The sequence below is a fragment of the Babylonia areolata genome, chromosome 26 (assembly GCF_041734735.1).
Source record: "Babylonia areolata isolate BAREFJ2019XMU chromosome 26, ASM4173473v1, whole genome shotgun sequence".
Taxonomy (NCBI): domain Eukaryota; kingdom Metazoa; phylum Mollusca; class Gastropoda; order Neogastropoda; family Buccinidae; genus Babylonia; species Babylonia areolata.
Window position 1 is genome coordinate 45,479,426 of NC_134901.1, and position 22,101 is coordinate 45,501,526.

The window sequence follows — 22,101 nt, forward strand, 5'->3', positions numbered from 1 at the left end:
TGGGCACAAAAAAAAAAAAAATAATGAAGCCTAATTATATGCAAACTGCATTTACTGTTATATTTATATTTTCTGTATTCTCTAAACTTGGCACTTTGATCTGATATTCTGACCCAACAAAAGAGCAGTCATTATTATCATTTTTTGTTCAAACAGGAACTTCTTTTGCTAAGCATGGAAGTTTTATTTATTTTGCAAACGTTTTGGTGCAGATAGTGAAAAAGGGAAATTACTCTGTAATTAATGCTAGGGGACTTAATTTATCACAAGTGAGTCTTGAAGGCCTTGCCTCTCTTGTTTTTTTTAAAGTACCAGACCACTCTGGAGTAATATTTGACTCACATGTGTAAACAAAGTGAACTTTTGTAATGTCCTGGTGTCTGTGTGAAGAATCTGTGGGAAACTACGTCAAAGAAGTGTAGAAACAAAACTTTTGTTGGATAGCAGGTATAGAACAGAACACAGTTTCAGTTTCAGTTTCAGTTTCAGTAGCTCAAGGAGGCGTCACCGCGTTCGGACAAATCCATATATACTACACCACATCTGCCAAGCAGATGCCTGACCAGCAGCGTAACCCAACACGCTTAGTCAGGCCTTGAGAGAAAAAAAAAGGTGAATAAATAAGAGATAAGCGTACATAAATAAATAATAATTATAATATAAAAAAGGTAGTAGTAGTAATAATAATAACAATAATTAATAAATAAATAAATAAGACAACAATGATGATAAATAAGCAAATAAATGTAAAACATGAAGACACACATTCACACATACACCCACACATGCATAACAGATATGCACCAAACATGCAGTTTCACAGATATGAAAGCACAGTCAAATACACATAAACGTACATGAGCCCCAACACACACACACACACACACACACACACCACATACATTACCCTGCACCTCCTCTACAGAACAGAACAACACAGAACACAATAGAATAGGATATGTCTCTATTGCAAAGTGCACTGGGATCACGAGGAATGGCGGAGAAGGGGTGGATGGGGTGGCAGATGGGTGGAGGGGATGGGAGGGGGGGGGGATAGCTTAAAAGGTACCAGCATGAACAGAAAATCATATACAAACACAAATACAGCAATATTTTAGAAACATGTGCACATACACATTTAAGTACTTGTGCAAGCGCACTAACACGCACACACACACACACACACACTCATTCAGAGCATATCAATGCGTGTGCTCTCTTGAACATATAGCACAAATTACACATTACATACGAACAGTACTGATGACTAGATCTACAGGTGAATGGTTGCTGATTGTGCAATTCTCTTTATTCAGTTCTGGGCTGGTTCGAAAGACAGGGCACTGACTGCTTTGAGGAAGAGCTACTGGCAAAATGACTGATTTTGGTCCTAATACTTCTGTACTAACGACCTGAGGGAACATCTAAAAAAATGTTTAAAGTTGGTTGGGATTCACCCTGACTGACTGATTTTGATTTTCTGAGTAGCCACTTAGAGAATATGTTGACATGAGTTGGTAGGTGAGACCCGATAATCATGGTGGTGATTTCTACAATTCTATTCAGAGCTGCGATTTCTGCCTCAGAAATGTTTCCATACCAAACAGCAGCAGCGAAAATCAACACATTATCATTGATTGTTCTGTGAAAGTCATCCATGACTTCTTTTTCTGAGTCCAAATTTTTCGAGCGTCAAAGAAAGCACAGGCATTGTTGCACCTACTCAACAATCATCTCCATGTTTTTCTCCCATTTCAAATCATGAAAGATGATCAGTCCAAGAAATTTAAATTCACAGGTAATCTTTGCTTGCTTGTCTTTAATGAAAAGTGGTAAGGGGTCAGACTTGGTCTTCCTGAAATCTAAAATTTGTTGGGTTTTTTTGTTTTTGTTTTTTTGATATGTGGAGTTCTAATTGTTTAGATCACACCAGCTGTCAAGTTCCAGTACTTCTTCCCTGTATTTTGACATGTCACCATTTGTAATCACCCTTTCCACAGTGCTGTCATCCACAAACTTAACCACGGTGTTACATTCGTTATGAGCTGCATAGTCATGTGTCAATAATGAAGGCAACACTGGGGACAGAACGCGTCCTTCTGGGGCGCCCATGTTGAGAATATTGTTGGGGGTAGTGATGTGGAGATGAATAAGGCTTTTGAAGACATCAACTTTAGGCTGATACAAGCATGTGAGAGGTCATAGGTCAAGGTCATTATTTAGCAGAATAGGAAAAAAAGCTTCACAGAGACCAGATCTTACATAAAATTTTTATCAAACTTGATATCATGATTGGTCATAATCGTTACAGAGGAGGTTAAAAATCAAGGTCATCTGATTTAACAGAAAAACTTTCCACATGCAAGAGAGAGAAGGTCTTGTATACAAACCTCATCCAAGTTCAAGGTAAAAAACATGGCATACTGGGGAAAAAAAAAAGTAGAAGCTAGATAGAACTTAGGTTTTTCATCCAATTTTCGTTAACATTTCAGTGTGCAGAATGAAGCCAGCAAACTTGCAACACTTCGGACAAATATGAACACTCTACAATAAATAGCAACTCTATGGCAGCGTGTGTACTTGAGGAACCATACTTTGAACAAGCGTGGAAATTTTCGAATACAAGGAACAGTTTCTCAGAAACGCAAGCGAATGCTAGAAAGTTATGGTGGAATTGTTCTGTTTCCATCACACTATGTTTGGTTTGAAAGACAACAACAACAACAAAAATGTTTCCTGTGACAGGCGCAATAGCCGAATGGTTAAAGCGTTGGACTTTCAATCTGAGGGTCCCGGATTCGAATCACGGTGACAGTGCCTGGTGGGTAAAGGGTGGAGATTTTTACGATCTTCCAGGTCAATATATGTGCAGACCTGCTAGTGCCTGAACCTCCTTCGTGTGTATACGCAAGCAGAAGATCAAATACACACGTTAAAGATCTTGTAATCCATGTCAGCGTTTGGTGGGTTATGGAAACAAGAAAATACCCAGCATGCACACCCCCAAAAGCGGAGTGTGTCTGCCTACATGGCGGGTTGAAAATGGTCATACACGTAAAAGCCCACTCGCGTATATGCGAGTGAACGTGGGAGTTGCAGCCCACGAACGCAGAAGAAGAAGAAGAAGTTTCCTATGGTGAGCCAAAATATGATTTAGATCGATACATATAAGCGCTGGTTACAACACCCCTCCCAAGTCACCTCCATGCTTTCGTTTCTGGCTTCCAATTCTTTGTGTCATGCCACACACATGACCCAGATCACTTATTGCTCCAGTATCTCTGCATATTTGGTATCAAGAGGATGGATTGTAACAATGCAGGAAAATGTCAATCAGTCAATCAACTCCAGTTCTCTTCAACCAGACGAAACACTGAGAAACTTTTCAGATCTATCCAGTAAAACCCGAAATACGTGTCGGAGAACACAACCATGTGACCGCAGGTGAATGTTGGGTCGCGGTATCCAACGGCAGCAATGCGACCTTTGCCTTCGTACCTGTCAAGGTCACGAAGAACAGCAGTTAACTCCAAGTATGATCATCTCATCAGCACATCTCAAAGTACAAACCACATGATGCTGACTATGCTTTTAACACACCCACATGTGTCTATACACACACATACACACTTTACACATACAAGCATACTTTACACACACATACATTTTACACACACAAATGTACACACAAACACACCCACTATTTCCAAACAAACAAACACACAATGTCCACACACCCACTTTACACACACACACCCACACACACACACATACTTTACATACACCCACTTTACACACACACTCACACACACACTATCACACTATTTCCACACAAACACACACACAATGTCCAAACACACACTTTACACACACACACACACACACACACACACACACACATTTTACACACACACAAACACACACTATCACACTATTTCCACACAAACACACACACAATGTCCAAACACACACTTTACACACAAACACACACGCATTTTACACATACACAAATACACACTATTTCCACACAAACACACACACATTGTCCAAACACACACTTTACACACACACACACACACGCATTTTACACATACACAAATACACACTATCACACTATTTCCACACAAACACACACACACTTTACACACACACTACACACTACACACACACGACACACTACACACACACGACACACTACACACACACTACACACACAGAGCATCTCTCCCCTCCCCTCTCACACCATCAAAAGCTAACCTGGCTTTACAAGACGCAGGGAGCTGCCCCACATCCCGGGAAATGACGTCGTGGGGCAGAGAGAAAGGCATGGACGTGTGTGGTGCGAATACAAACGGGGCCTCCAACGTCTCTGTCTGCAGACCTTCCACAGCATCGGAGCTCTGCTGTTGTCTGTTCAAGACCAGTGGCTTCCGAAGGTCAATGTACAAGCTGATCTTCCCTGCCGGGACGTTGATGTCTCCCTGTGGGAGGGGAAATAACCACCACCGTCATGTTCATCCTCAGTTTAGAGTGATCACTCCTGGAAAGGCTTGTCCTGTTCTTATGTTGAAAAAAAAAGAGTGAAAGATAAAAAAATAAAAAAGGGGGCGGGGGTGGGGGGGGGGGGGGGAGAAATTCAGGCTTAGAAAGAAAACATACATCCGGAGCTCGGACACAAATACCACAGGATTTCTGACAGACATGACTCCCAAGAAAGAACACTTGATGTTGGTTTCTATTTCTATGATCCAGCAATAATCATTTCACATGAAAGTTTTGGACTGATTCAATGTGAAACGTTTCAGACTTGTCGGGAGCCTTTCGTCATGCAGAGTGCAGCGATGGGGACCTCACAGCTGGGGAAGCAGCAGGTCAAATGCGCACATTAAAGATCCTATAATCCGTGTCAGTGTTCAGTGGGTTATGGAAACAAGAACATACCCAGCATGCACACCCCCCAAAAACATAGTATGGCTGCCTACATGGTGGGATAAAAAACAGCCATACACGTTAAAGCCCACTCGTGTACATACTAGTGAACGTGGGAGTTGCAGCCCACAAAGAATTTATTAATATCAAAACAGAACCATATTAAAACAGAACCATAACAAAACAGAACCATATTAAAACAGAAACATACCACAGACTGAAAATATTGCTCTGTGGATGGTGGGTCTTTCTTCAGCATTCGTATCCTTGCTATATCAAAAAAACATATAAAAAAACCCCCACAAAACATTCTCTCTAATACTTCTTTTACCTTTCTGAAGGAATTACTGTTTCTGTTCTTTTTACCCACAATCTTGGCAGCAGTTTCAGCAAAAGAATAGTTTGAGCATTATGCAAGTGATGCCCAACAAATATAAAACGATACATTAATTTCAACACTACCTATTAAAAAGGGTATGTCAAACATCACTGATAATTAATTATTGATTGATTGATTGATGTGGATACTTCTATAGCGCCTATCCTCGGTCAGAGACCAAGCTCTAAGCGCTTTACATACACGGGGACATTTGCACCACAGGCTGCCTACCTGGGTAGAGCCGACTGACGGCTGCCACTGGGCGCTCATCATTCGTTTCCTGTGTCATTCAATCAGATTTCAGACGCACACACATACACACTCAGACAGACATGTGACATTTTACGTGTATGACCATTTGTTTGTTTTTTATTTACCCCGCCATGTAGGCAGCCATACTCCGTTTTCGGGGGTGTGCATGCTGGGTATATTCTTGTTTCCATAACCCACCGAATGCTGACATGGATTACAGGATCTTTAACGTGCGTATTTGATCTTCTGCGTGTGCATACACACGAAGGGGGTTCAGGCATTAGCAGGTCTGCACATATGTTGACCTGGGAGATTGGAAAAATCTCCACCCTTTACCCACCAGGTGCACCGAGATTCGAACCCAGGACCCTCAGATTGAAAGTCCAACGCTTTAACCATTCGGCCGTTGCACCTGTCAATTATGAAGTGAAGGGAAAAAGGGAACTACACGTCTACTTCTCAATATCATGTCAGATTTACACAGTATTTGAAAAAAAACTGAAATGACAAACAATTACTTCACCAAATTTACAATAAAATCTGATTTTGATGTTACCATCAGTGTTTGGCTTTTCCATCAACAGTACAATAATGTGCAATAAACACAGACATAACTCCTGGCAGAATACACACAGACACAGAGAAACACATACACACAGAGAAACACATACACACACGCACACACACACACAGATTTTAAAAAAAAAGAGAAAAAGAATGCATACATGAAAAACAACTCACAAGAATCTTGTCTCCAAGTAGCTCGTATCCATTATCAGCTAAAGAAAGGTTGATAATTTCAATCCCGTGCGCGCCATACGTTCCTTTGTACAAGCCAAGTGTCACGGGAGACACAGGGGACTGAACTGTGGGTGGTATCCTGACCACGGAGTAGTCAGACCTGACAGAAAGCACAACTCTTTTGGGTTTGATGGACATCTCATGTACATGCTCACAGGAGATCAGGTGAACAGGAAAGGTTTCATCAACTCGCTGTGCTGTAAGAAAGCATGTAAGAAAGAATCTTCTTTCAGTTTATCTTCTTCCTTTTTCTGCATAAATATGGCAGGGTATCCTCCTGCCGAGGCTGTGTACTGCCTGGAGTTGAATGGGTTAAGACAGACAGACAGAAAATGATCCACCACTCTTTCATCAATGACGCAACAAGCGCTTATCTAATCCTACTATTGTACTGTATTGTATTCTATTACTCTTTTTTGTCACAACAGATTTCTCTGTGTGAAATGTCGGGCTGCTCTCCCCAGGGATAGTGCATCGAAACACTGATAGCTCCATCCATTTTTTTGCATTTTTCCCTGCGTGCAGTTTTATTTGCTTTTCCTATTGAAGCGGATTTTTCTACAGAATTTTGCCAGGAACAACCCTTTTGTTGTCGTGGGTTCTTTTACGTGCGCTAAGTGCATGCTGCACATGGGACCTCGGTTTATTGTCTCATCTGAATGACTAGCGTCCAGACCACCACTCAAGGTCTAGTGGAGGGGGAGAAAATAGCAGCAGCTGAGCTGTGATTCGAACCAGCGCGCTCAGATTCTCTCGCTACCTAGGCGGACTGGTTACCGTTAGGCCATCACTCCACTGTATTCTAATTACTCTTTTTTGTCACAACAGATCTCTCTGTGTGAAATTCGGGCTGCTCTCCCCAGGGAGAGTGCATCGCTACACTGACTGCACCACCCATTTTGATGTATTTTTCCTGCCTGCAGTTTATTTGTTTTCCTATCAAAGTGGATTTTTCTACAGAATTTTGCCAGGAACATCTCTTTTGTTGCCGCAGGTTCTTTTACGTGCACTAAGTGCATGCTCCACATGGGATCTTGGTTTATCGTCTCATCCTAATGAACAGTGTCCAGACCACCACTCAAGGTCAAGAGGAGGGGGAGAAAATACTGGCGACTGTGCCGGGATTCGAACCAGTGCGTTCAGATTCTCTCGCTTCCTAGGTGGACGCGTTACCTCGAAGCCATCACTCCTACTAAGAAGGCAGACAGAAAACGATTCACCACACTTCCATCAATCACACTACAACTGCTCATCTGATTCTGCTAGGAAAGCAGAGTTTGACAGGCTGATGCCGGGAACAAGACAAGCAGGAGAGACAGGACTGACAAAATTCAGGGACTGACCAGAGCATTGTCTGTCGGACTGTGGCACTTTCTCTGCCCAGCAGTTCATAGTAGGTCTTCCCCACCAGTTCTGGTCGAGACTCTGCCACCCACGTGTCCATCACCTGAACACACACCACATCCACATCACATCATCACCTGGACTAACACCACATCCACATCACATCATCATCTGAACACACACCACATCCACATCACATCATCACCTGAACACACACCACATCCACATCACACCGTCACCTGAACTAACACCACATCCACATCACAACGTCACCTAAACACACACCACATCCACATCACACCGTCACCTGAACTAACACCACATCACATCACTTCATTACCTGAACTACCACCACATCACATCACCAACCGAACAAACAACACATCCACATCATCACCTGAACATACAGCACACATGTATCAACAGTCTCCCATTGTATGTCGTATCCACAACATGTCAAGCACAATTACTACGTTGACTAGAATGAACATGCTGTCGATGTCAAATCTGGACATCCTGAAAAGTCAATCAATGAGGGAATCATTCCACTGGTGACAGCTACTTCTGTTGATGAAGTGTCTGATCAGTTAAGCCCTGCAAAATAGGGGAGGAGGTGAAGCAGTCTGACAGACACACACAGCTAGCTCAGTCACGACACATTACTGCTGCCATGGGGACTCACATCATCCTCAGTCCTTGCAGCTAAATGGCAGGTTTCACACATGAAGTGTAGACTTTCATCCTTCATCTGCAAAACGAGGACGCACACACACACACACACACACACACACACACACACACACACACACACGTACAACCACTCACACACTGCTCATCAAAACATCATTCTCTAACAATTACCATTCTGATCAATCTAGCGCGCGCACGCACACACACACACACACACACACAAACACACACACACTGCTCATCAAAACATCATTCTCCCATTTTGATCAATCTCAACAAAGAAAGCGTTCCTGAATCTCCAACAGCACAAGGCGGGCAAAGCTTTATTCAAGGTTTGCACTGTGTCTTCAAAGTGATCAACAAAGTTCTGAAAGTCAAGCATTCACGCCTGTTCAGAGTGACGTGGCTCAGTGCGAAGTATTTCAAGTTCAGTTCAAAATCCACGTCGGTACAAGCTGTGAGCCAATCTGTGTTAGCCATCATGAAAGGTGTTTTCTTTTTTCTCCCTAAAATTTTGTTTCTCCAACCTACTATGAACCACTGGTGTAGACTCCAGCAGGTGTCAAATTCCGGTCCTGCGCAAAACACTAATTCCGAAACCAAAAGTAAGCTGCGGCCTGTAGCCTCCCGTACTGAACTACCTTACTTCTGTTCATTTATTTATTTTTTTAACTGTCAGATGAATGACAAAGCAAACAACTGAATAAATTAACAACTTAGTAAAAACACAGAGAAAGCCTGTGAAGAAATCTGTGAGGGTAAGTCATACCATACGCTGATTTTTTTCTTCTCCTCACCGTCAGGCGGACAGACGCTGGGGGGCAACGTTTACGACACCTGAGCCCCTCCCTCAGGGTGATGGTAAAGAGGGGAGAAAACCACTGGAGGGGATCATCGATTCCCTGTGCTACCACCGTGTCATCAGGTGGGTGCTCAATCAGCCCTTGTCGGAATATCCACACTGAGTAGTCTGACAAAGGGAAGCGGCAAAAGCGTGCAGCTATCCGGCCTGGCTCCATCTGCACACAGGTAAACGTCACAACCGTCATCTTTAAACACTGCTCCTCTGCTTCAGCTATCCGGCCTGGCTCCATCTGCACACAGGTAAACGTCACAACCGTCATCTTTAAACACCGCTCTTTTGCTTCAGCTATCCGGCCTGGCTCCATCTGCACACAGGTAAACGTCACAACCGTCATCTTTAAACACCGCTCTTTTGCTTCAGCTATCCGGCCTGGCTCCATCTGCACACAGGTAAACGTCACAACCGTCATCTTTAAACACTGCTCCTCTGCTTCAGCTATCCGGCCTGGCTCCATCTGCACACAGGTAATCGTCACAACCGTCATCTTTAAACACTGCTCCTCTCTTTCAAAACAAGCGTCTTCAACACTGTCCATTTCTTTCAGAACAAAAATCTTCAACACTGACACTTTCTTTCAAAACAAGCATCAACACACATACTTCCTTTCAAAACAAGCGTCTTCAACACTGACACTTTCTTTCAAAACAAGCGTCTTCAACACTGACACTTTCTTTCAAAACAAGCATCTTCAATACTGACACTTTCTTTCAAAACAAGCGTCTTCAACACTGACACTTTCTTTCAAAACAAACATCTTCAACACTCATAATTTCTTTCAAAACAAGCGTCTTCAATACTGACACTTTCTTTCAAAACAAACATCTTCAACACTGACACTTTCTTTCAAAACAAGCATCAACACACATACTTCCTTTCAAAACAAGCGTCTTCAACACTGACACTTTCTTTCAAAACAAACATCTTCAACACTCATAATTTCTTTCAAAACAAGCGTCTTCAATACTGACACTTTCTTTCAAAACAAACGTCTTCAACACTGACACTTTCGTTCAAAACAAGCGTCTTCAACACTGACACTTTCTTTCAAAACAAACATCTTCAACACTGACACTTTCTTTCAAAACAAGCGTCTTCACACTTTCTTTCAAAACAAGCGTCTTCAATACTGACACTTTCTTTCAAAACAAGCGTCTTCAATACTGACACTTTCTTTCAAAACAAACATCTTCAACACTGACACTTTCTTTCAAAACAAACATCTTCAACACTTCTCCTATCTTAAAAAAAAAAACACACACACAAAAACAAAAACAAACTTCAACATTGTTCAACAATGTTCCTTTCTTTCAAAATGACATCTCTCCTATTACACCTGCACAAGCCCCCACATATCTACTGTAGACACCTGCTACAAATATAGAAGGGATTGCTTTACAAACAAATTTCTGTATTTGCACAAATGCAATTCTCCTTAACTGAATTTGGACAAGCTGCTGAATTTGGATACCGAAGCAAGTCCACACTGAACAATATATATCCACCTCCAAACTCAATCGACATGATGTGGGGTGATGGAAAATCAAACCGAGCGTCTAGTCTTTCGGATGAGACGATAAACCAAGGTCCCATGTGCAGCACGCACTTGGCGCACTGAATAAGAACCTATGGCAACCAGAGTGTTGTTTTCTGGCAAAATTATGTAAAAAGAATTTCACTCTGATAGGTACAACAAATATATAAAGCATGCACTCAAGGCCTGACAAACACGTATGGTTATGCTGATGTCAGGCATCTGCCTAGCAGATGTGGTGTAGTCTATATATGGATTTGTCTGAATGCAGTGACGCCTCCTAGACAAACTGAAACAGAAATGAACTGTCAGTCTTCAGTCCTTCTTTTGATCTCCACTAACAATACGGGTGGTTCTTTCTCAGATTTGAGACACAGTCACCTGAACACACACTTCAGGCTAGGATAAAACTGGAAGTGCTTACACCTTCCATCAATGTAGCTTGAAAGCAACCAGTGAAGCGCACCTGAACATGCATAAAGAAGCCACAGGGGATGTCCCAGTTTCTCCACAAGCCCAGGCATTTTCCATACGGGTACAGCACTGCAACCAGACGCTAACTTGTCAGGTATTTTCCACTGGAGTAAACAGCAAGCTGAACACAAACTGGTCACAAATTTTTCACATGACAGAACAGAAACCAGTGGGTAATTCACTAGGATTTTTTATACATATACATTTAAAGTAAAAAGCAGACTGTTACAGCACTTCATCGTTCATTGTGTGGTTTCCTGGAGACCTTTAAAAGAAATGCAGTAAAATAATAAACCTGAAGAAAACTTTACCTAATAGTGATAAAAAAATTAAAAAAATTAAAAAATCAATTTATGACATTCAGTTTCAATAGGTAAAAGAATGAACATGAAAAGAAATTGTATTGCTACATGATTGTATTGCTACATGAACATGAAAAGAAATTGTTTTTCTACAAACATGCATCTACACCCACATGCATGTACACACACACGAACACAGAGTCAAAACAAACCTTTGGTGTACACGTCACGAAATGTTGTGTTGTCTCCCCATCCTTCCAAAGATGTCAAATTGAATTCTGAAAAGACATCAAACAATGAGAACACCTGAAAGACAACGCTGACCCATTATCACAGCAACTTTAGTATCAAACAAACGTCAACTCTCATGTTTTCGTGCTACCTTTCAGTTTCACACAAAACATACACCGACACTTTTCGTTCTACTCTTTCATGAATTATGAAGCTGAGACTGGACTATTCTGGGATGAAGGAAAATTATCTGTCATAGAGTCTGGGAGAGATGTTTCTAGCATAAAGGGGATGCCCACATTGCCTTGTAGCAGGACAGCAGTGACTATTGAAAGAAAGGTTTTGTCCTTACGGAGTCAGGATGCATCCAGTAGACTTGGCTGGCAATTCTGGAACTACATACGCACATGAAAAAAATTTTGATTCTATGGTAGCATAATTGTATTGTATTGTACTTCTCTTTTTGTTACAACAGATTTCTCTGTGTGAAATTCGGGCTGCTCTCCCCAGGGAGAGCGTGTCACACACTACAGCGCCACCCATTTTTTTTGTTATTTTTTCCTGCATGCAGTTTTATTTGTTTTTCCTATCGAAGTGGTTTTTTCTACAGAATTTTGCCAGGAACAACCCTTTTGTTGTCGTGGGTTCTTTTACATGCACTAAGTGCATGCTGCACACGGGACCTTGGTTTATCGTCTCATCCGAATGGCTAATGACTAATAGCTATATTAGTACTTACGTCATTACACAATTGAACTGATAATGAAATGGTGGTTCTCTAATAAAGTATTTATAACTGAATCTGAATCTGAAATGGTAAAATCATGACGATGATAATTCAGTGTACTGATTGTCGTTTCATTTCAGAATGGATGCTTACTCATATTTTAAATCACTGTTCATTATCGCCAACAATGGCTGAGTATGTGGGTGTACTGTATAACTCAACGGAAGGAAATGTTGGTATGTGTGCACACAGGGGTTAATGCACAAGCATGCCAACACACACACACAGATGCGCACACAATGACACACACACAAACTGACCTGTTTTGCACATCCTTTGCCATATACTATCAGATCGAGTCATCTCGTAGAACCATGTGCAAGTCATGGACAGTGCACTCACATCCCTTGCCTCAAGGAAAGTCATCACATAGTCCAGAAGTTCTGCTGGTAGTCTGACAAGGTCACCCATGTTGGTCTCTCTTGGCAGGAATGTTTGCAGCCAGTGGACAATCAGAACAACTCCACACACCCTGCACACAGGTTACTCTCTTGGTTTCTGTTGGCACGACATCAGCAGCAACTTACTCTTGTTGCTGCATATAAGTAGAAGACAAAAGGCAAACTGCTGCTGCATGTACAGGAGACACAGATAAAAAGGGAAACAACTTCAAGTAAATGCTGCTGACCACTGCCCATCTGCAAGGCACAAATGTACAAGAAATATGACTACAAGCTGACAGTTTCCCAAGGATATATTTATACATATTCTTTTGATACCTCCACTTTAGCTGACTCAGAAAAAGCTAAATGAGTATGGAGAGAGTTACCACTCTTTATTGTTTGTTAAAGTTATATGAGTATAGAGTTACCACTCTTTATTGTTTGTTACAGCAAAATGAGTATGGAGAGAGTTACCACTCTTTATTGTTTGTTACAGCTAAATGAGTATGGAGAGTTACCACTCTTTATTGTTTGTTAAAGCTAAATGAGTATGGAGAGTTACCACTCTTTATTGTTTGTTACAGCTAAATAAGTATGGAGAGAGTTACCACTCTTTATTGTTTGCTAAAGCTAAATGACTATGGAGAGAGTTACCACTCTTTATTGTTTGTTAAAGCTAAATGAGTATGAAGAGAGTTACCACTCTTTATTGTTTGTTAAAGCTAAATGAGTATGGAGAGAGTTACCACTCTTTATTGTTTGTTAAAGCTAAATGAGTATGAAGAGAGTTACCACTCTTTATTGTTTGTTAAAGCTAAATGAGTATGGAGAGAGTTACCACTCTTTATTGTTTGTTAAAGCTAAATAAGAGCCCGGGTCTGCCAATTACCAGCAGGAGGCCAGTCCTGTACTCTTATGAGTCGCATAAAGCACATTTTAGGTGCGTAGGGTTATGCTGCACCTGCTTAGCAGATGTGGTGTAGCATATGGATTTGTCTGAATGCAGTGGTGCCTCCTTGAGCTACTGAACTGAACTGAACTGCCACACAAACATACAGTACAAGCCATCACAAGTGCCAAGTATGCCAGCACCACATCCAACCAGAGGTCTGCCGGGACAACTACTTCAACATCTGCATCAAAGCGAACAAAACTGTGAGGTTTTCAGAGGGTGAGGAAGGGGGCATCAAGGAGCAAGCTACTTACAAAGCCCCTTACAGATCTCCAATCTGGGACCCATACAGGTTACACTCAGTAAAAAAAACACAACAACATAAAAATAGTAGAGGGAAGGCAGTGACGGAGAGCGGCACACTTTGAGCATCATTAAGGATTTAGAATTTACATGAAGTGAATACATGAAGCAATATGATGTAAACATTGGGCTGGTCAACACTTAAAAGTAGATGGCGAGCCCGGCTGTAAGTGTAACTGATTGTCAATTCCCAGCATTGGTCTTCAATAACATTAATCTGACTGGGGAGCTGAAGAAGATAAGACGGATTCACGTCCTCACACTTATGGCAACACTTTTCGTTCACTCTCACCAGCAGTCAACTTTTTCATTCATGGAAAACTAGAAAGTTATCGAACGAGCTGGCATTCTTCCGGGATTTTTTCTGACGGCAATTTTCGTGAACAACTGAAGCCCAGGAACAGCTATTGTGACAAAATGAAACTATCCGAAATTTCCAAACACATTCTACTTGCCAGTCCCTACACTACTACTACAACTACTGCAACGATTCTAACGGTATATTCTATCAAACCTTGGGAAAGACGACGAGAGACAGACACACAATGGGGCTTTCCAAGTACTTTCGTTTATATAATCCCAGATAGCAAGAAAGACAACTCTTCGATATATATAATGCCAGAGTGCACGTTCATTCTTTGGTTGTGAAGGGGACACACACAGACACACAAAAATGCACACTCGCGCGCGCAACACGTAATATATTAACATACATGCGCGCGCACACACACACACACACACACTGGGGAGGAAAATGCTCGTCAGCGTGCGCGCGCGCCCTCTTGTGCGTGCGTCTCTGTGCATGTCTCTGTGTGTGTCACAGTATCAGTATCAGAATCAGTAGCTCAAGGAAACATCACTGCGCTCGGACAAATCCATATTGGCTACGCCACATCTGCCAAGCAGATGCCTGACCAGCAGCGTAACCCAACGCGCTTAGTCAGGCCTTGAGAAAAAAAGAAGAAAATAATAATAATAATAATAATAATAAATAATAATAGATAAAAATAGAAAAAAGACAATAATGATGATAAAACCTGTGTCACAGTGATGCGGTACGTGTGTGTCTGTGACATCAACCGTGTATGTCTGTATATGCTCAGTTAAAAAAAAAAAAAAGTATCAGGAATTTCTAAAGAATTTAGATTATTCAAAAAGGATAAACAGAAGGAAAGAACAAAATGGAAAATCACGAGGACAAGAGAAGTGGAATACGAAGAAGCACGTCTGTCACAGGTGTACAATAGGTATATCACCTACGAGTGGACCCAGCAAATAACTGCTGATCATTTCAGAGGCGGAAAAAAAGAAGTAAAAATTGATATAAGATAGAAACAAAACAAAATCAAGCATTAATTGTCTGAGAAATGTGTGTGTGTGTGTGTGTGTGTGTGTGTGTGTGTGTGTGTGTGTGTGTGTGTCGTATTCTTTTGTGATATCCATTTCAATAGCAAATATAACAAAACACGCGCACGCACACAAAAGGGTTTTTATATTTCTTATTGCAAGTATAACTATCACATTTGATTATACGAGGACGGGGGTGGTGGTGATGGGGGTAAGGGATTGGGAGTTCTAAAATATCATTCCTTCGATTCCTTTTTTTGAGTATTAACCCCCCCCCCCCCTCCCCCCCCACCCACACACACACACACACACACAAAAGAGAGACTAAGTGTAGGACTGCGTGTTAAAACTAGCTCAAGCAAATTCTCGAATATAGTGTTGAAAGCGAAAATATCAGAGCATGGAACTTTAAAAAGTAGGCCAGAAATTAGGGTCACACCGAAATGTTGATAAGGGAGACAAACACTACAGCATTTCTGCTTGTGCATCATGGCTGACGACGGGCTGGAAGCGATTCGGCAAAAGAGATTGGCAGAACTCCAAAGGCAACAAGGCGATTTTCGGGTATTGAAATTTCTGTTTCTCATCTTTGGCAAAACCGACATGTCTTGGTGCTTTTATAACCTTAGAATTTTGCACCATATTTACAACTTTATATTTTCAGTAGATTGGTTTGAACACGTTGAAGCAGTAGTCAGTTCGTGTTGAACTCCATCAACTTCAGAAAACTTCAAGAATTATTCATAGGTTTAATCTTTTATGGTATTAAAGCTGCAAAGTCCTATTTTAGCATTCTGAATTCAGGAACCTATTTTACCGGCAATCTTTGTGCATGAGTGAAACGATATTACCATTAGAATAATCAACTAGCTGATTGTGGTCGCTGCCAAGGAAGAAAAAGATTGGACTTATACGTAGATGTTGTAACCCATTTACAGAGGATTTCCACTCTTATTGTGTACGTCATTTTACTCAATCATGATTCGAATTCAGTCACCAAACTGACATGCCACCATCTTGCTTTTTCCGTTTTTGGTCCCACAAAGTGACAAACCATGAAAATGTAACCAACAGTTGCAATAATTTAAGAGCTAGAATAAGACATTACACATTTACAGATATGACCGCATATTACATGTCAGTCATTTTTGCACAGATTTGGTAACTTGAATAGTGACTGAAGTGAGTGACCAAGGTTCTTTTCATTTAAGTCAAAATGTCTATTATTATTTTCTTCAAATACTTGAATGAATTTTAGAATTAAAATACAGATCTGGGTTTGACCAAAGCACCTCCCAATGAAGATAGTAAAATTAGAAGCCAGAAAATAATATTAGTAAAATTAGAGGCCTGTAACTTAAGTGTAAGGGTTTTTACAACCCACAGCAAAGATACTGGAAATGAGCCAGTAGACGAGCAGAGATGGTTGAAGTGAGTAAGGGCTTGGTGAGCAGTTTATTTTACAGGGCAACCCCCAGGCAGCCCAGGAGCAACAGGAAAAGGCGCGACAGGAGCAGGAGTTCAAGGAGACCCTGCTCAGTCAATGCTTAGACCAGCCTGCACGGGCACGGTGTATGTGTCTCTTGCCTCACAATGTGTCACCTGTTGTCCTACATGTATAGCATGATTATGCCTAACGAACGACTAGCTTAATCCTAAATTAATGGCTTTAGACATGATTTGTTTGCTTTCCCTCTGTCTCTCTCTCTCTCTCTCTCTCTCTCTCTCTCTCTCTGTGTGTGTGTGTGTGTGTGTGTGTGTTTGAATGAAAAAGAATGAGACTAAAAGAGAAAAGGATCTCTAGAACAGTAGAAGAGTTCCATTAAAAAAAATTGCATGGTCCTTTATTCTACATTTTATAATTTATAGTTATTCACAAGTAAACTGTTATAGGATGGATGAACAGTAATTCCATGAAAATCTATAAGAATATCTGTTAGGGCATACCTGGAAAACAGCAATGACTGACTGATAATTACATTAGAATAAATCAAACCCACAGAAGTAAAGTGTATTCCCTCTCATGTTTGCACAATAAGGGGAGCTGTTCACAAGCTCAGGGCATTTTCTTCTTCTTTTTTTTTTTTAATAAAAGAGAGAGAAAAAACCCCAAACCTTTTGCTCAGTGAAATTACTGCTGTCTTACTAGATAATCTTTGCAGTTAGTTCACAAGTAACCACGCCCACTCTTTCTCCCAGTCTCCTCCTACCCACTAAAATGGATTTCACTTAATCACACACACAACTGTATAATTGTTTGTGTTAAGATAAAAAGGTCTAGAAAAAGTAACAGTGATATGGAAGATGTGGATGTTGATTGCAAGAGGTAGCTTCTTAAGTCTCTCTGTTTTCAGAAGAAAAATACATGAATAGAAAACCTATTTTGTAATTCACACAAAACTTATTTTAATGTCTGTAATGCAATGGTGTTCAGTGTTGATGTCATTTCATTCAGTTTTGCCAAATTCATGTTGATCAATACATTTCATGATTGATCCAGTGTCATGTGCTGCTTTGCTTTTGTTTCTGCTTTTGTTGTTGTTGTATTAACTGGACCGTAATGTGAACATAATGTATTTTCTGTGCTCATCGAGGCAAGGCAACATAAAAGTATATGGCAAACATAAGTATATATATTTAAAGAGTGTGATGAACTAAGTACAGATTTTGCGGTTGTGGGGTGGCCTGACGGAGGCATGACTAGTGGTTGTTTTTTTCTGACCCATTAGTTTTGAAAATGACCTATTGATTTTGTTGTGAACCGGTCAAATGACCCATGGTGTCCTAAATCAAACCTAAACTCTCTCTGTCTGTATATAGAAATATATATATATATATATGTCTATATCATCTGTATGTCTACATATATGTATACACACACACACACACACACACACACACACACACATGTGTATGTATAACTTTGTTAATGCCATGAGCTTCCTGTTTGGGAAGTGTGAGCTGTCCATGTTTTATTTTGTGATGTGCAGTGGCTAACATTAAAGCAGCCAAACCAGAGAAGGCTGCAATGGTGGAAAACGTGATTGTGCGAATGGCACAGACAGGGCAGCTGGCTGGAAAGGTCAGTATGCGTGTGTGTGTGTGTGCTGTGTGTGTGTGCTCTGTGTGTATGTGTGTGTGTGCATGCTGTGTGTGTGTTCTGCATATGTGTGTGTGACAAATATGGAATATAGCCTAAACTCATGAAGATAACAATGATCACAAAATGCTTCACACTAACGTCTTTACACGATTAAGAATTGTTCTTTCCTCAGATGAATGAACAGTCGCTGAAGGGACTCTTGGAGAACATCAGTGAGAGAACTCAGAAGAAAACTACAGTGAAGGTTGGCAACTGTGATGCGATTCTTGGTGCGAGACTGGGTGGTTGGCATGTGGGAATGATTGTGTATGTATTTAACGGTGGTATTGATTTGTTGCATGTGTTAGGTATATTTGTAATGTTGTGTTTGTGTTTCAGTTTCTCAAGGAGACGGTACTTGCGTTTGGACAAATCCGTATATGCTTCACATTCTGCAAGACAGATGCCTGACAGCAGCTTAGCCCAACACACTTGTCAGGCCTCAAGTGCATGCCTATATGTGTGCCTATCAGGGTGGACTTCTTGTTCAGAATTCTGCCAGAGGACAACACTTGTTGCCATGGGTTCTTTTTCAGTGCGCCGAGTGCATGCTGCACAAGGGACCTTGGTTTATCATCTCATCCGAATGACTAGATGCTTAGTTTGATTTTCCTGTCGAACTTGGGAGAAAGGGCGAGAGTGGGATTGGAACCCAGCCCCACATGGACACTGTTTTGGCATGGAAGTGTCTTAACCATCCTGCCACCTTACTTCTGGGTTTGTGTGTATTGTGTGTTTGAGTGTGGATGTGACTGTGTGCATGTGCTTTCACACACGGGTCTGTCTCTTTTGTGCATTTGTTTTGAATAGAACAAGCTTGCACTGGTAGGGAGCAGATTCTGTACCCATTTTTTCTCTCTCTCATTTGTGCAGTTTGACCGTCGAAGAGCCAACCTGGATGATTCTGATGAGGACTTCTGAATCACACTTCACCAGTCCCAAAGTCTCCTGTGGCAGGAATGGCGAATAGGAAAGTAGCATGTTTGTGTGGGCTTGGCAGTGTGTACACTATATCCAGTGCTATTTGTTGCATATGTGCTTGTTAAAAAGGAACAGAAGAGAATTGAGAGCAGTGTGGTTTTGAAATTCTGTTCAGTGCCTGCCATTGTTATCTGATAACAAGCGCTGCAGTTACGGAAGATGTTTTTTCATGGATTATAAATTTTTTGGAAGTGAGAATGATTCTGATGAAATCAGAACAAGACTGTATGCTGTCTATTTGTGTGAGAAAGTACTTTTTTTTTCTTGTTCTTTAAATTATTTACCTTATTTGACCCTTTGGTTGATCCCTGTGAGAAAAAGGAAAGCAAATATACATGTGTGTGCGAGGGAAAGAGTTTTACCAGTGAGGCAAGAGAGAATACTGAACTTGGCTTTTAAGAGGCAAAAAATGCATTTTTTACTTCTCACTCTGAGAACACAAAGCATACATACATGGTAATCTTAATATTTTGTGGTTGTGTATGTGTGTACATCCTCCACTCTTGCATGTGTAAAGTGCTTGTCCCCAAGTAAGAATACAGAATTTGAAAAAAGCCCTACCAGAGGGAGGTGTCTGTCACTCATGTGTCTGTGAAAGCGCCTCTGGGCAGTATTCATCCATTTCATTGCCAACACATTTTGTGCAATGTCACAGTTTTGTTTATTTGTTTTCATCATTTCAGTGCATGAAATCTTAGAAGCCAATAAAGCACTTTGCTCCACTTTTTCTTTTCTCTCCCCTACTTTTTATATATATATATATATATATTATATAAAGAAAAAAAAAGTTCCATTGTAATTTTATGATTTTAGAGATGGAATTTAGACTTGACCAGCAAAAGAAAAACACATCAGCTCAATACTTATCTGTTCGGATTTAGTGGGTGCCCGGGTGCAAATGCTACGAAAAGTTCGCTTGGGCACGCAAATTTTCTGTCAAGAGTGCCCATTTGGCACTAAAAAAAATTGATAGAGGTGAAAGAAAATTAATTAAAAATACACCAAGAAAGCAAGCTTGAACGCAGTCAATCGAAATGTAAAGCATCGTCTGCTGCAACTCGCTTCGCGGAGCAGCATCTTTGTGTGTGCGTGATCAGATGTTGACGTTCTTGGCATGTTAGCGACGAACGATGTTTCCCATCTTCAGTGTTAAAAGAAAGGCTACCGAAACAGAGACGAAGGCTCAGGATGACAAAAAGAATACACAGCAGTAGTAGGAATCAGAGCACCAGCACATGTACAGTGACGCCTGGCAGAAAGACTTTCCTTGGCACATTTTATTTCATTTATGCTGGCAGCCAAAACCACAATTGGGCACTCAAATGTTTTGTCCAGAGTGCCCGACTGGCACTCAAAACATAAGAGTTAAATTCGAACCCTGTCTAAAGTTTGAGGTATTTGTCATGGCTGTCATCAGATTAAAACACCTGTATTGTAAAACATTAAAAGCAAGAAACAAGTTACAAAAACAAAAGAGAAAATGCGGAGATAATTTTTTCTACATCAGTATCATGTTTAACCTCTTATAAATGATGTTCATCATTGTCTTTTATTGTAAATAAAGGCATTTCAGCTTAGAACATAAGTGGATGACTTGCTTTTTAAATGCATGATCAATTTCTGATTTTGATGATGCCCTGAAAATTTTTAAAAAGCTTTCAGTTTATCACTCACGCAGTTCCATACAGACATGACAGAAGTGTACCACAGGAAAATCTGCTGAAACCTATTGTGCACACACAAGATCAGAAGAAAAGGGAAAAACGATTGTGGACCATATAGTCAAACTTGTCCTGCATCGTTCATGCGGTGACTGAGGCAGTGTGGTAACATGGAGAGGCATTTAAGTAGAATCATTTCATAGCAGAATTGTATCAATCACAATAGGTTGTGTACCATGAGAGGCATTATTTCTGGTGAGAATAACTTCAAAACAGATTTCCAGTCTTTATGCCAATGGATTCTGGTTTCCTCCCACCCCTTCCTCTAATCTTATGAATGATTCGCAACCACCTTCCTCCCCAAACTTCACCCATTCCGTTTACCATTTCCCAACGTTTGAGTTTGATGAGATGTGTCGTATTCGCCAGATTTCATGGACAGTTACTTTACAGTGTTTTTTTTTTCTTTTTTTTGTTGTTGTGTGTGTGTGTGTGCCAGTGAATGCTTTGACATTTTTGATTCATTAAACATCTCCCAGGGCTTTGGACATTGATTGGTTTTGAATGTTTGAATGAGGGTGTTGGTTTTCTTTAATGCTTTTCCTGTCTGTGTGAGAGAATATGTAAGGAGTGGAATTTGTGTGAGGATGTATCAAGAGTGAAATCATGTAATAAATGCATGTATTTCTATGATTGTTACACGTACGCACAAGCATTCTCTATAGAATGTGTTATTTCTCTGAATGC

At 40.8% G+C, this 22,101-nt stretch overlaps 2 protein-coding genes across 3 annotated transcripts; one reads left to right on the forward strand and one right to left on the reverse strand.

The window, feature by feature from the left end:
* Window positions 1–1,045: 1,045 nt before the first annotated feature.
* LOC143300422 (F-box only protein 31-like) lies at window positions 1,046–14,817 on the reverse strand. Of its 2 annotated transcripts, XM_076614067.1 has the most exons (10): window positions 14,738–14,817; window positions 12,846–13,057; window positions 11,780–11,845; window positions 11,258–11,334; window positions 9,193–9,414; window positions 8,388–8,453; window positions 7,705–7,808; window positions 6,302–6,461; window positions 4,258–4,481; window positions 1,046–3,498 (listed from the first exon to the last, which is right to left on the reverse strand). In XM_076614067.1, exons 2-10 carry the CDS (start codon window positions 12,994–12,996, stop codon window positions 3,342–3,344), a joined length of 1,227 nt encoding a protein of 408 aa, XP_076470182.1. In that variant the 5' UTR covers window positions 12,997–13,057; window positions 14,738–14,817; the 3' UTR covers window positions 1,046–3,341. The 2 variants fall into 2 exon arrangements, with proteins under 2 accessions (XP_076470182.1, XP_076470183.1); XM_076614068.1 differs by lacking the exon at window positions 8,388–8,453.
* A 1,227-nt stretch (window positions 14,818–16,044) lies between these two features.
* LOC143300854 (programmed cell death protein 5-like) lies at window positions 16,045–21,902 on the forward strand. The gene is made up of 5 exons (XM_076614805.1): window positions 16,045–16,134; window positions 17,037–17,142; window positions 18,561–18,652; window positions 18,846–18,917; window positions 19,586–21,902. The coding sequence occupies exons 1-5, from the start codon at window positions 16,060–16,062 to the stop codon at window positions 19,631–19,633; spliced, it is 393 nt and encodes a 130-aa protein (XP_076470920.1). The 5' UTR covers window positions 16,045–16,059; the 3' UTR covers window positions 19,634–21,902.
* The last annotated feature ends 199 nt before the right edge of the window (window positions 21,903–22,101 follow it).

Bases quoted from the DNA above. Each gene is read 5' to 3' on its own strand.
- LOC143300422 (XM_076614067.1), bottom strand. From the start codon at position 12,996: ATGGGTGACCTTGTCAGACTACCAGCAGAACTTCTGGACTATGTGATG. The intron at 4,482-6,301 runs GTGAGTTGTTTT...CCCCTCCCACAG, and splicing joins TACTTGGAGACAAGATTCTT to GGAGACATCAACGTCCCGGC. The intron at 3,499-4,257 runs GTTAGCTTTTGA...TGACCTTGACAG, and splicing joins CCTGCGTCTTGTAAAGCCAG to GTACGAAGGCAAAGGTCGCA.
- LOC143300854 (XM_076614805.1), top strand. From the start codon at position 16,060: ATGGCTGACGACGGGCTGGAAGCGATTCGGCAAAAGAGATTGGCAGAA. The intron at 16,135-17,036 runs GTATTGAAATTT...TTTATTTTACAG, and splicing joins GGCAACAAGGCGATTTTCGG to GGCAACCCCCAGGCAGCCCA. The intron at 18,918-19,585 runs GTTGGCAACTGT...TCATTTGTGCAG, and splicing joins AGAAGAAAACTACAGTGAAG to TTTGACCGTCGAAGAGCCAA.